Source organism: Mustela erminea, chromosome 9, assembly GCF_009829155.1.
Source record: "Mustela erminea isolate mMusErm1 chromosome 9, mMusErm1.Pri, whole genome shotgun sequence".
In the NCBI taxonomy this organism is placed as follows: domain Eukaryota; kingdom Metazoa; phylum Chordata; class Mammalia; order Carnivora; family Mustelidae; genus Mustela; species Mustela erminea.
In genome coordinates this window covers 65,283,286-65,296,707 of record NC_045622.1, presented here as the reverse complement: position 1 = coordinate 65,296,707, position 13,422 = coordinate 65,283,286, and the positions used below count along the sequence as shown (strand labels likewise).

General features: G+C 35.8%; 2 protein-coding genes across 10 annotated transcripts in view; one reads left to right on the top strand and one right to left on the bottom strand.

Moving 5' to 3' along the window:
* Positions 1-9,633, top strand: part of RNF141 (ring finger protein 141) — a 36,502-nt gene extending 26,869 nt beyond the window's left edge. For all 3 annotated transcript variants that reach the window (XM_032359494.1, XM_032359495.1, XM_032359496.1), the window contains exons 5-6: positions 1,062-1,169; positions 6,480-9,633. In XM_032359494.1, the coding sequence (XP_032215385.1) occupies positions 1,062-1,169; positions 6,480-6,630 (259 nt within the window). In that variant the 3' untranslated portion in view covers positions 6,631-9,633. The remainder of the gene's footprint in view (positions 1-1,061; positions 1,170-6,479) is intronic.
* Positions 9,634-11,328: 1,695 nt separating this feature from the next.
* AMPD3 (adenosine monophosphate deaminase 3) overlaps positions 11,329-13,422 on the bottom strand; it is a 46,167-nt gene continuing 44,073 nt past the window's right edge. For all 7 annotated transcript variants that reach the window (XM_032359487.1, XM_032359486.1, XM_032359490.1 and 4 more), the window contains one exon: positions 11,329-13,272. In XM_032359487.1, the coding sequence (XP_032215378.1) occupies positions 13,096-13,272 (177 nt within the window). In that variant the 3' untranslated portion in view covers positions 11,329-13,095. The remainder of the gene's footprint in view (positions 13,273-13,422) is intronic.

Below are 13,422 nucleotides of genomic sequence, written 5' to 3'. Positions count from 1 at the left end.
GGATAAAAGCAGATTAAAATCACTTTAAGAAACATTTATTGAGAGGGGCGCCTGGGTGGCTCAGTGGGTTAAAGCCTCTGCCTTCGGCTCAGGTCATGATCCCAGGGTCCTGGGATCGAGCCCCGCATCGGGCTGTCTGCTCCGCGGAGAGCCTGCTTCCTCCTCTCTCTCTCTCTGCCTGCCTCTCTGCCTGCTTGTGATCTCTGTCTGTCAAAGAAAAAAAAAAAAAAAGAAACATTTATTGAGAACCTAAAACAAACTGTCTGTATTCAAAGAACTTTGAATTTGTAGCTGGACCAATCAATTAGCAGCCAATTAAAATGCAATATATTTTTTAATGCAATATTTTAAAGTCCTTTAATTTAGGTAAATATTGGTTTTGAGAGCGGAGAGAAGATATTCTGAGCTGAGTTACTAGGGTTAGAGTTTACCAGACTCACAGGGGTATTCCAGGAAAAGGAAATACCACATGCAAAGGCATTTTGCTGACTTGGGGGTGCCGAACACTGGGGCTGGAGTAGAAGGTTCAATATCTCTTCCTAAGATGAAAGAGCTCCTTAAGGACAGAGAAAGATAGGAAGCAAACCTCCTATCTTTTGTATTTCCTATAGCCCCAATTATTCAGACTAAGTTATTCTTTCATGTATATGCCCATTATCAGCATCAGCATGGTAATGTCCAAGGGCAAGGTCCATATTTTAGAGAGCTTTGTATTCTGCATGGCAAATAAGTCTTCTGTCAGTTCAGTTCATTTATATAAATGTGATATGATTAAGATGGACTATTATTTTCAGAAAGACTTGAGTATTTCCAGTTTTTCTTTGTATATTCTTTTTGATCTTCACAGTATTTATGACCCAGCCTTTCTTTATGAAATTTGTCCCTCTTAGTACTTCTTCCCTAAACATATTTGTTAACCCTAAAATTTAGTCTGATTTTGCATGAGTCATGTTTTGCTTTATATTGAGGGTTACATTGGTTTTTGATAATGCTTTCTAAGGCAATGGAGACAAAGTTAAAGCATAATGACAACAGAGAAGATTTATGCTTTCACATTGCAGGGTGAAGCAGCTGACTGATGAGGAGGAGTGTTGTATCTGCATGGATGGTCGAGCTGACCTCATCCTGCCCTGTGCTCACAGCTTTTGTCAGAAATGCATTGATAAATGGTAAGTTATCTGCTGCTGTCATGGGATAGGCAAAGGTCAAACGAGAAAGTGTATATGAATAAACTCCAAAAAATACAAAAATATTGTATTTAAGTATAAGATTTTGTTCTTTAGTACTTTGAATTGTATGACATGCTTCCTTCTCTGTTTAAAAATACTTTTATATTTAAAGTTTATAAAATGTGGCAATGTGTCTTAGCTTTGGCAGTTTACTATTGGTCTAAGATTTGTGCCTGACTTGAGTCTAGAATCACGAGTTTCCCTCTTTCTTCGTTTTTCTCCTCATTTCTGTATTTTTCCTCTATCTTTGATTAAAAGGAATAATATGAATCATTGAATACTGATTATTGGACCGGGAGGGAAATTTAGAGATCAGCTAGTCAAGTTCATTATTTTATAAAATAAGAATGAAGCATTTAGATGACTTTATAATTGACATACCATAAACTACATACGTTTAAATTACAATTTGATATGTTTTGACACATGTACACACCCATAAAAAAAAATCACAATTATAAATGAACAAATTCATCACCCCAAAAGTGACTCTGTGCCTCACTGTAAAGTCTCCTTCCCAGCCCTTCCTTCCAGTCCCCAGATAAGGATTAATCTGCTTTCAGTCACTACAAAAATAATTTGGATTTTCTAGAATTTTTATAAATTAAATCATACAGCATGTGCTCTTTTTTTTCGTTCAGTGTAATTATTTTGAGAATTATCCATGTTGTAGTATGTTACCAGTAGTTTCCCCTACTTTTAGGATTTTATTTATTTATTTTTGGAGAGAGATAAAGAGCATGAGTGGGAGGAGGAGCAGAGGGAGAGGGAAAATGCGAGAATCCCAATCTTATGACCCTGAGATCACAACCTGAGCCAAAATCAAAAGTTGGATGCTCAATGACTAAGCCACCCAGGTTCCCCGCAGAAGCTCCCTTTTTTTGTTGCTGAGTAATATTCATTGTATGATATACCACAGTTTATTTATCTAGTCACCTGTTAAGGACATTGGGTTGTTTCCAATTTTGGGCTATTACAAATGAAGCTGCTATATACATTTGTAGGCAAGTCTTTTCATGGACATTTATTTTGGGGTTTTTGTTTTTGTTTTTTGTTGTTGTTGTTAAATACTTAGAAGTAGAATGTCTAGATCATGTGGTGGGTATATGTTTAACTTTTTAAGAAACTGCCAACTGTTTTCCAAAGTGGTTGTACCATTTTGCATTCCCACCAGCAATGTCTGAGGGTTCTAATTGTTCTACAGCTTTGCTTATACTTAATAGGGTCAATCTTTTTTTTTTCTTTATTTTTATTTAATTTTAATTCCAGTATAGTTAACAACAGTGTTAGTTTCAGATGTGCAATATAGCAATTCAACAGTTTCATATACTACTCAGTACTTATCAACATAAGTGTGCTCTTAATCCCCTTCACCATTTCACCATTCCCCACCCATACCTCTCTGGTAAGTATGGTCAGTCCTTTTAATTTTAGCCATTCTAATAGATGTGTAGTGTTGTCTCATGATAGTTATAGTCTATTTTTCCCTACAGACGGATGATGTTGAGCATCATCGTATATGCCAAATCTGTATGTCTTCTTTGGTGAAGTGTCCATTCACATCTTTTACCCATTTCTTTACTGGATTGTTTTCATATTAAGTTTTAGAGTTCTTTCTGTATTGTGAATACATGTCCTTTATCAGATATCTGACCGGCAAATATATTCTCCCACTTTGTGGTTTGTCTTTTCATTCTCTTAAGAATGTCTCTGAAAGAGTAATTTTGATGATGTCCAGTTTATCAGTTTGTGATTTATGCACAGTGATTTATCTAAGAAATCTGTCTAACCCGGGTCATAAGGATTTTCTTCTGTTCTTGGGAAGTTTGATAGTTTTAGGTTTTACATTTAGGTCTATGATCCATTTTGAGTTACTTTTTTGTATATAGCTTGAGGTACCAATTAAATTTCTTTTTTTTGCCTATGGCTATCCAGTTGCTCTAGCACGTTTTGTTGGAAAGACTTTCTTTTCTTCCCTAAATTGCCCCTTCACCTTTATTGGAAGTCAGTTGTTGAAATACACATGGGTCTATTTCTGGACTCTGTTCTGTTCCATTGATCTGTTTATTTCATACAAGTACCACACTACCTTGATTAATGTAGCTTTCTGGATCTAAGTCTTAAAATCAGGGACTGTGAGTTCTTCTTTAGTTTGTTCTTCTTTGTCATTTTATTCTGATTCTTTTGCATTCAGAATGAGTTTTAGAATCAATCTCAGTATCCACCAAAAAAACCTGTAAAGGTTTTGCATTAAATAAATAAATCAATTTGGAAAGTATTGACTTCTTAACAATATTGGGTCTTTCAGTCCGCAAACAGTATACATCTTCATTTATTTAGGTCTTCTTGCATTTCTCTCATCAGTTTTTGTAGTTTTCAGTATTGCATATCTTTGACAGATTTATCCTTAATTATTTTGAATTTTATACTATTTTAAATATATTTTTTATTTCAATTCCTGATCATTTGTTGCTAGTGTATAGAAATACATTAGACTTTTGTGTATCAATCTTGTATTCTACGAACTTTTACTAAGTCCATTTACTAGTTCTGATAGCTTTTCTGTAGAGTTCATAGGACTTTCTTGAATGTCTGAACATCCTTTTTCAAAGATAATTTTTTCTGGATATAGAATTCTAGACTGATAATGTTTTTCTTTCAGTACTTTAATGATGTTGCTCCACCCTCATTTTTCTTGCCTTGTTTCCCATGAGAAATATGCTATCACACTAATCTTTTTTCCTCTGTAGGTAATCTTTTCTTTCTTTTTTTTTTTTTTTAAGATTTTATTTATTTGGGAGAGAGAAATCATGGGGGGGCAGAGGGGAAGGGAGAGAGACAAGCAGGCTCCCTGCTGAGCACAGAGCCCAACGTAGGGCTCAGTCCCAGGACCCTGAGATCATGACCTGAGCTGAAACTAAGAGTTGGAGGCTTAACTGACTGAGCCATCCTGGCACCCCTGTTAATATTGCCCTTTTTCCTGTGGCTGCTTTTAAAGGGTTTTTCTTTATCATTGATTTGAGCAGTTTAATTATGATATGCCTTTCAGTAGTTTTCTTCGTGTTCCTTGTGCATAGGGTTCATTGAGCTCCTTGGATTGGTGGGTTTACTGTAATACCAATTTTGAAAAATTTACAGCCATTATTTTCTTAAATATTTTTTTCTGTCCTCTCCCTTCTTCTTGGACTCCAGTTACACACATATATTAGACCATTTCTAGTTGTCCCACAGCTCACTCTTGCTATTTTCCTTTTTGAAGTCATTTTCTCTGTATTTCATTTTGAATAGTTACAATTGGTGTCTTTTCCAACTCACCAGTCTTTTTTTCTGCAGTGTCTAACTTGTCATTAGTTCCATTCAGTATATTTTTTACTTCAGACATAGTTTTCATGTCAAGAAGTTTGATTTGAGCTTTTAAAATATCTTCCATATCTCTACTTCATATGTTGGGTCTTTCCTCCAGTGTTTTTAATACAGAGAATACAGTTATGATAACCATTAATTTTCTCGCCTGCTTGTTCTAACATCTGTGTCTGCTCTGGATTGGTTTTGATTGATTTTTTTCCTCTTTATTTGGGGTTGTATTTTTCTGTTTCTTTTTATGCCCGGTAGTTCTTCCCCACTGCCCCCACCCAATGCCTGGTAGTTCTTGACGGAGTGCCAAACATTGTGATTTTTACCTTTTTGGGTACTAGGTATTTTTGTATTCCTATAAATATCCTTGAGCTTTGTTCTGGAATATAGTAACTTGGAAACAGTTTGATCCTTTTGGGTCTTGCTTTTGTGATTCATTAGGCAGGACCTGAATAGTGTTTAGTTGAGAGCTACTTATGCCCCACTAACGAGGCAGGACCCTTCAGAGTCACTCTGCTCAATGCTCCAGGAGTTAGGAAGCTTTCCAGTCTGTCTGGTGAGAGAAGGCAATATCCCAAACCCTATGTGAGTTTTGAGTACTCTTCCTTCGAGTCCTTTTGGATGATTCTTGAGCCTCAAGTAGTTTCCTTACATGCAAATGTACTCTAGGGGGAACTTTAGTAGATTCCAGAATTCTCCCTTTGTGCAGCTTTCTGCACTTAAGTACTTCAGTACTCTCTCCTATGGACTCTAGCTGCCTTGGCCTCCTGAGAGTCTCAGCTGTGTCTCTTCAACTCAGAGAGTCTGCCAGGCTTCATCTGGGCTTCTCCTGCTTGCTCCACAGCCTAAAAACTCTCAAGGCAATAAGCTAGTGATTGGGGCTCACCTTCTTGCTTCTCATCCTCAGGGATGTCTGTCCTGTGTTGTTGATGATGTCCAGTGTTGAAAGTCTTGTTTCATGTTTATTTCCAGTGTTTTAATTAAGTGGGAAGATAAATTTGGTCCCTTTTGGCCAGAAGCAGAAGTTAACCATCAAAATTGTGACTTTTATGCATAGAGAAGAACATGTAATTATCTTAATAAAATATCTCTGAGGAACCAGAAATGAATCTGAATAATATATGCCAGTTCTAGCTTTCACATTTAGTTTTTGGAACAGATTTCTAAATTTTTGTACAAAAGCCAAAGCAATTGATATAATTTAATTACTTTGGTCTCAGATTTCACTGTGAAATGAGGAGAAAAACATTTTCCCTGCATGACATGTTTCTGGCTCAAATGTGGTATTTTTGAAATTTCCAAAATAATATTTGTCAAGACAAAAAAAAAATCCCTTCAGAAAACATAATCTCATTCAAGTGATCATGTATAAGTTCTTTCCCTATTGGCATAATTATTCTGCATTTAAGATTCATCTTCTATTTTAAACCTTGAATGCTTCCATTCCCTTATTTGTAGCTGCAAAAGATAGGGGAAAACTGAAATGTCCTCTGCAGGAGACTAATTAAATGAATTGTGGCTTGTCCGTACAGTGTTATGTTTAAAAAGAACAGATAGCTTTAACATGTACTGCTACATAATGGCCTATAAGAGATATTGACAAGTTTAAAAAAAAAAAAAAGCAGTAATATATATATATATATATATGCTTAGTCTTTTCCTAGAAGAGTATGTAAGAAACTACTAACAGTAGTTGCCCCTGGGGATAGGAATTAAAGATCAGGGTGGAAAGAAGAGATTTATTTTTCACTGTATACTTTTATTGCTGTTCACTTTTTTTAAAACCACTTTTTTTTAAACCATGTACATTGTACGTGTATTACTTTTCAAACACACCGGTTTTTTTAAAAAGAAGAAAAAGAAAACAAACTGTTCTTTATTTGACTTCTCTGATAGGAGTGATCGACACAGGAATTGCCCTATTTGTCGCCTGCAGATGACTGGAGCAAATGAATCTTGGGTGGTATCAGATGCGCCCACTGAAGACGATATGGCTAACTATATTCTTAACATGGCCGATGAGGCAGGCCAGCCCCATAGGCCATGACCTTGGGGTGAAGGTCTTCTTTTGCTATTATGAGCTACAAACGTTTCGGTCATGGGAGAAGAATGCAGGGATATTGTGGTACAGACACAGAGAAATCAATTTTCCCTTCCCTCTTATTTTCGCTATTCTGACGATTTGTTCCATTTCTTTTGATAAACTTTCCATGTCTTCCATTTATAGTAAACTAAAATTTGCTACTGTTTTAGACCATATTTTTCTATTATTTATCTGTTCTAATATATATTAGAACTAATAGCTCTTGAATTCTTTGCTGAGGTAACAGCAACATTTCCAGAGACTTCTGAAACACTATTTTTCAGGGCAGGAGTATTCTGGAATCTATTTAGTTAGGTTTAAAATAAACCTTGAATGTCAAAAAGTTGTAGCCAACTGAGAGAAAATTTGAAGTGACTGAAAATGTAGACTACATCAAAGTGCAGGTTACTACTTAAATTAGTCTTTCTGCTGGAATCTAAGGAGTGTGTGTGCCCCCTTGTGGTTAATTATTGCTCCTTTAATAATTTTTACTTGAAATGATCCACAGTTGTTTCATAACTTTAGCAGTGTGTTTGGAACTACATGTTTGTTACTCAAATATTTTTTGTTTGTTTGTTTTTCATGCTGTATAATTTGGGTGAGGCGTGGTTTTGCCTTGTAAATGGATTTCTGCGGGGAATCTTCTTGGCTATTCTGGAAATGCTTTCCCACAGCGGGGAAACTGTTCTAAGTAGCTTTTGATAATGCTCATGCACCTTGGAGTTTCAGAAGGAAATTTTTCTTCAGTTCAGATCCTGAATTTTGTATTTCCAAATTATGATAAATCATTCAATATTGGTTCATGGTGCTTTTATTTTCTTAACTTGAAGGCATCTTTCTGAGGTCTCCAAGTCTTCAAATTTCTAATATTATTAAGAGAGAAAATAGGGTGTAGGCTTTTAAACATATGTACCATAAACATGGAGAAAATGAGGAGATAAATTGGCTTTCTGCTGTTTCATGGTACTTTGAAATACTCAGAGAGAGTACAGTCATAATGGATTATGATTTTCAGTGACACTTCATTTTTTTTTACTAAATTCTGCTTATAAGGTAAAATCTTTGTTTTATGTTAAGCATTAACATTTTAGCATATAATGAAACTAGAACCTGATGTCTCCTTTAAAAGGTGTGTTAAATTCCATGTAACTTTTCTGACTTATTATTGGTTAAGTTGTGATACTATTTTCCAAAATACCAAAGTATGCAATTTAAGTTGCTGCTTATTGATGGCAGAATTTTTGGATACTAGGGGTTTAATAGGCATGCAGATTAAATAATTCATTTATTTAATGTCAGAATGTCTGACCAAAGGTAGCTTGATTTTACCCAAAAAATATTGATAATTGGTTGACATTTATGATGGGGACAGCTCAGTATCAAATAGCTGAACACTCACTATGGATGTATATACAGGCAGCGTACCAGGGGCTCTAGCATACCAACCTGGCAATGCACTTGATAATTTGTGTGACCTTAAAAAAAGTCCCTCCTGCTGGTTTGTAGGTTCCTTTAGAAACTAAGATTTCATCTGTAGTATCTTCTTATTTTATTTCAGAAGTACAGCCTTTTTTTTTTTTCAGATAAAATCTTACTCAGAAGCCCTACACACACATGCTATACCCCCAACACACACACACACACACACACACACACACACCACCCCTCTATATGAAAGTCATATTTTATTGATAAAAATTTCCTTATGTAAACTTTATATACCATAATAAATATTATAAAGTCAACCGATAAAAACATTTATGAATGTATTGGCAATATCCAGGATATTCAAATTTAGTGAGTTATGTAGTCATATGATAGGAGTTGTTTTTTAAAATATTTTTTTAATTGTTTTAATTAAATTCAAGTCAGATTTGCAGAACTTTGACTCTCCTCAATGAAGTCTTAGTATTCCATGGGACATATTTTGAAAACCTTAGGGTAGATGTTGTCTGAGATCTTTTTCCAGCTCTAAGATTCTAAACTGTCCTTTTGGATTAGACTTGCTGAGTCTAACTCAGATTGCCTAAGTAAAGAATGTTTCTGAAAATGAACGAAGTTGCTGTACGTGGTTTTGGATCTTTCCAGGTGTAGCCAATGATCTTATCCCCCAGAATCCTTCACCTTTCGAGGAATTATTTAGCACTAAGTAAGCCCAGTGACTTGATGTTGCCCAAACCTTTTTACTTTCCAATATGAGTTCCAGGATACTAACTGATCTACTGTGAAATAGAAAGTGTTTTTATTAGTCTTATTAAATAAATGAGCACAGTTTTTTGCTCACTCCATTAAACTGGGTGATAATTCTTTAGATGTGAATGTTAGGTAGGTTCTACTATTATAACTAATCATAAAAGTTGTAAATTTGTTTAATGGATGAAATGTACACTTTTTGTATTCTGTACAGCTTTGTCTTTTCCAAATATGAAGTACTTAAATGCACTAAGATAGGAAATATGATGTGTGCCTTGTAGGATCTGTGAAATGTTTTCATGAACTGTAAGGAATTTGTTTTGTAAGTTATGAAGTCTTCCCTATCCTAACTCAGTAACAAGAAGTTTACTCATACTGTAATGCTATAGAACTTTAGTTTGAGAAAATTTAGTTTGACTAGGTACTGAATTTAGAAGTTGAGAATAATAGTATCTGCTTTCTTCTTAGAACAAACTGATATATTGTGCAATAAATAGTCTTTAGCAAGTAAATTTTAGCTTACTGGAGAAACTTTTTTCTTACATAGTTTCACATTCTTATATACTAAATGTTTATATTTCTTAGAGGACCGTTTTGTATTGTGGTCAGGGGAGTTGTAATGTTTGTGTGCTATGTTTTAAAATTCATTTCAAATTGGATTCAATTTCCTTACACCTAATATATATCTGGGTTATAAGGCGGCTTGAAAATATCTTTTGGTTCCATGATTTTTAACATTGGAAAGTTGGATTCATTAAAAGGCAGTCTGAAAAATTTGCATTTTTAACTGTTTTTTTTCTTCATGAGAGAAAGTAAGACAGGCTTACTTTGTCTACCCAGGAATTAAAAAACTAGTTGGAGATGAGGGAAGTCAGCTGATCACCCACATTATGATGGGCAACATAATGACAATGTAATATAAATAGTTGGCAACAGACTTTCATTTGTAGGACAGAGAAAATTATAGATAAAATACTCCACCGTAAATTAGTTTTAATGTTTACCTTGTAAAATCACTTTCAAAATGATTATAAAGAATATCATTAGAGAAGCAAGGTAGAATCTTAGTACTGAGAAGAGGAAAGCCTTTTATAAGAAGGAATGGTAGTTTATAATTGAATTTGCTGATGTACATCATCTTGAAGAAGTACACATTTTGGTATCAAGAGACATAAAAGCCTCCTCAGAAATATATTGATAATCTTGCAGCTCTGTATAGCCTTACTGTCTGGCATCCTTGATCTTTCTGATAAAATGCTTATTTAAAGGTTGAGGATTTTAAAATTTCCAAGAAACTTTGTTTTTTTGATTAGTGTTCCTTTCATTGCAGTTAGTTACACTTGTCCTTTGGAACAGTCACAGTCAGGCATCGAGTGCTTAGGTATATTACCAACATTCCACTTTGAGTCGTGTCTAAAACCCCAAAAAAGATGAATATTGTTTCACCAGTGCAGCGCTCAGAAACAAATAAAGAGGAAGCCAGAAGGATGTGCTTGCAACTCTGTTTTAATCCAGGATAAGAGGAAGTAAAGGCCAGGACAGGCCTCGATACATACCAACCCAGGAGCTGTGATTTGTTTTCATGTGGCAAAGAGCAGTATCCTCAATCATTTCAAACAGTGCAGTCTGAAGGAACACATATATCAACCTGAGCCTGTTAGAGTAAGGGATACATGCCTCAAAATTTGTTCTTCTAGAAACGTGAGCTAGTGTACACTTGCCTTTGATTCCAACTGTGAACACAAAAGAAAGTAGGGATTTACCCCCCCCCCCAAAAAAAACGCCAATTAGGTATAAAGATGTGATAAAAATGCAAAGTGCTATTGAAAAAGGTATCTGAAAAGTTTGTAGGACAGGTAAAATCGAACAAGTGTTAGCTGAATAGACTAAAGTAATATCCAAGGGAAAGGAACACATGTGGCTTTGCTCAGGAACTGTAAGAGGGCTGACGTTTGAGGAGAAAGATGGTAAAGGTTTACCTTATGGGTCTAGTGAACTTCAGTTTAAAATTTGTATTTACTGTGAAAGTCATCCATGTCTGAGTCTTAGTGAAAGATAAATTAGTAGTTACTGGTAACTTTTCATGATGTCCCTTTTTTCTAATGTTTTACTCAATATAGTTGACACACAATGTTACATTAGTTCAGGTGTACAAGGTAGTGATTCAGTTTCTCTGTACATTATGCTTTGTCACAAGTACAGCCAGCCACCATCTGTCACCATACAATGTTATTACAGTATCACTGACCATATTCCTTATGCTGTGCCTTTTATTCCTGTGACTTACTCCGTAACTGGAAACCTGTACCTCCCACACTCCTTTCCTGTGTGACCCACCCTCCCACCCCTTCCCTCTGGCAAGCATCTGTTTGTTCTCTGTATTTAATGGTCTGATTCTGCTTTTTGTTTGTTTATTCATTTGTTTTGTTTTGCTTTAAATAGTACTTATTAACTTGAAATAGCTTTAAATTATTGAGCCACAGTCCTAACAGACTTTATTTAATAATTAAAAATAAATACTTGGTACAGATAAAATGACAATTAAAAACTGTACAATAATTGCTATGTTAGGACAAATGTATACAAATGGGGGTTTTTCAAAAATAATGTGTAAGATAAATGCTAGGTTTTCAGTCAGTTTCATCATTAGCTGGAAGAGCACACATGTCTGCCTAATAAAAAGACTACATTTACTGTTCTGTATGCTAAGTTAACCAGTGGAAGGGATGAGCATTATAAAGTCACAGGACAAGACAATCTAAAGTCAAAGAAGCATCTTCACAAGCAAAAATAGAATTCTTCTAAGTCTATAATAATTCAGAAGGGCTTCTCATAATTTGCATTTGCCCACAGAAATAGACAGAAAGGTCTTTGAGCAGCTTGTTGAATACTTGGAGCACATGTCCTTAAAAAGTTGCCAAAAGAGAAATTCATTCAATGTACATTTATTGAGCACCTACTATGTACTAGGCACTAGTAACACAGATGAAGAGTACATTGGTAAAGCTTAAATTCAGATTGGTCTTAAAAAATGCTTTCTGATGAATCACTAAATTCTATCTCTGAAATTAATAATACACTATATGTTAATCAATTGATTTTAAATTTAAAAAAAAAAAAAAAGAAGTGCTTTCTACCTGGCCCCTGGGACCACCTATGTCTTCTGAAGAAGTCTGTATGTTAGAGAAGGGAGACATTTTACCTTAAAAAAAAAAAAAAATGCAGAGGTAATAGTGATTAAAACAACTCTAACATCTGTGAGATCTAATGGAATAGTGGGGAAAGGACTGGATAAGGAGTGGGGAAACTAGTTCTGCTCCTATTACTTATCTGTGTGACCTCAAACAGATTTCACTTCCCTGGCCCTCACTCTTCTTAAGTAAAATAGTAATTGGGCTACCATCAGAATATTGGAACCGAGATCATCTAATCCTATGTCTTTCATAGTCCTGAGTTCAAATGAAAATATGTAGAAGGCCCAGTGTAACAGTGATGACAGCAGAGTTGCTTTGAAGAAGGCAGCACCCAGAACCTCCCCCAGCCCTGGAGGGGATTCACATAACAACATTTGAAAACGACTCATCTAGTCCAAACCCTCACTTTTCAGATAAGAAAACCAAGACACAGAATAGGAGCGATTGGTTCGGTGTGCACATTTGGCTTCCTAAATAGAAAGGAGGGTGGAGGGCTAAAGAAAACAGTGTACGAAATTCATAAAAAATGCAAATTGTCAAGAAGGAAGTTTTCTATTTTCATTCTTTCAAAGTAGTTCCTTTATGAAAGGGAGCTTTGAAATTGGTTTTGTTTAAGGCAGCCAGCCAGCCAGAGGCTGAAATGAACAACTACCAACCAGCCTGCAGGGTCTATAGAGGATTTTGGCAGAAAACCACACAGACCTCATGTCAGTAGGCACTGGACCTTGGAAGATCCTGGCCCCAGCAGTGCAAGCACTAGCGGTTTCAAGAGAAATATTTGGAAAATTTGGAATGAGTACAGACAAGTGTCCAGCTCCCATATCCCCAAGGAGGAGTCACCATCTATTACTCAGAAATACTAACAGAAGTGGGCATGTTAGATCTTAAAGTGAACGGTGCAACCAAAATCACTAGTTTGAAAGTTCTTTAGAGGCCTCCTCTCCGTGGAGGGCGGTCCTAGTTTGGTAAAATGTTGACCACCGTTAATCGCAGCAGACTTGAAATTAAACCAAAAAGTTAAGATGCATGTCCACTGCTGGACCTATTGGGTCAGAGCCGTGATCTCTTCTGATTTCATGGCATCAGACAGGAAGCTGAGCTCATTGCATAGGGTCTCATATCGGAACGCCATCCGGATCTGAGCAACATTCGTCTTTCGAATATCATTTCCTTCAGGTCCTTCTTTATAATAATTTTGTCCCAGAAACTTTTGCTTCTCCTGTGGAACCAGAAAAGTACAAATGAAACCATAAACCTTAGGTTTGATTTCTATAACCACATGGCAGCTTTGACATTGGCCACGCCAAATGAAACCAGAACCCCTGAAGCCAATCCTCCGCCAGGACATGGTTCCCCATGGGGTTCTTAA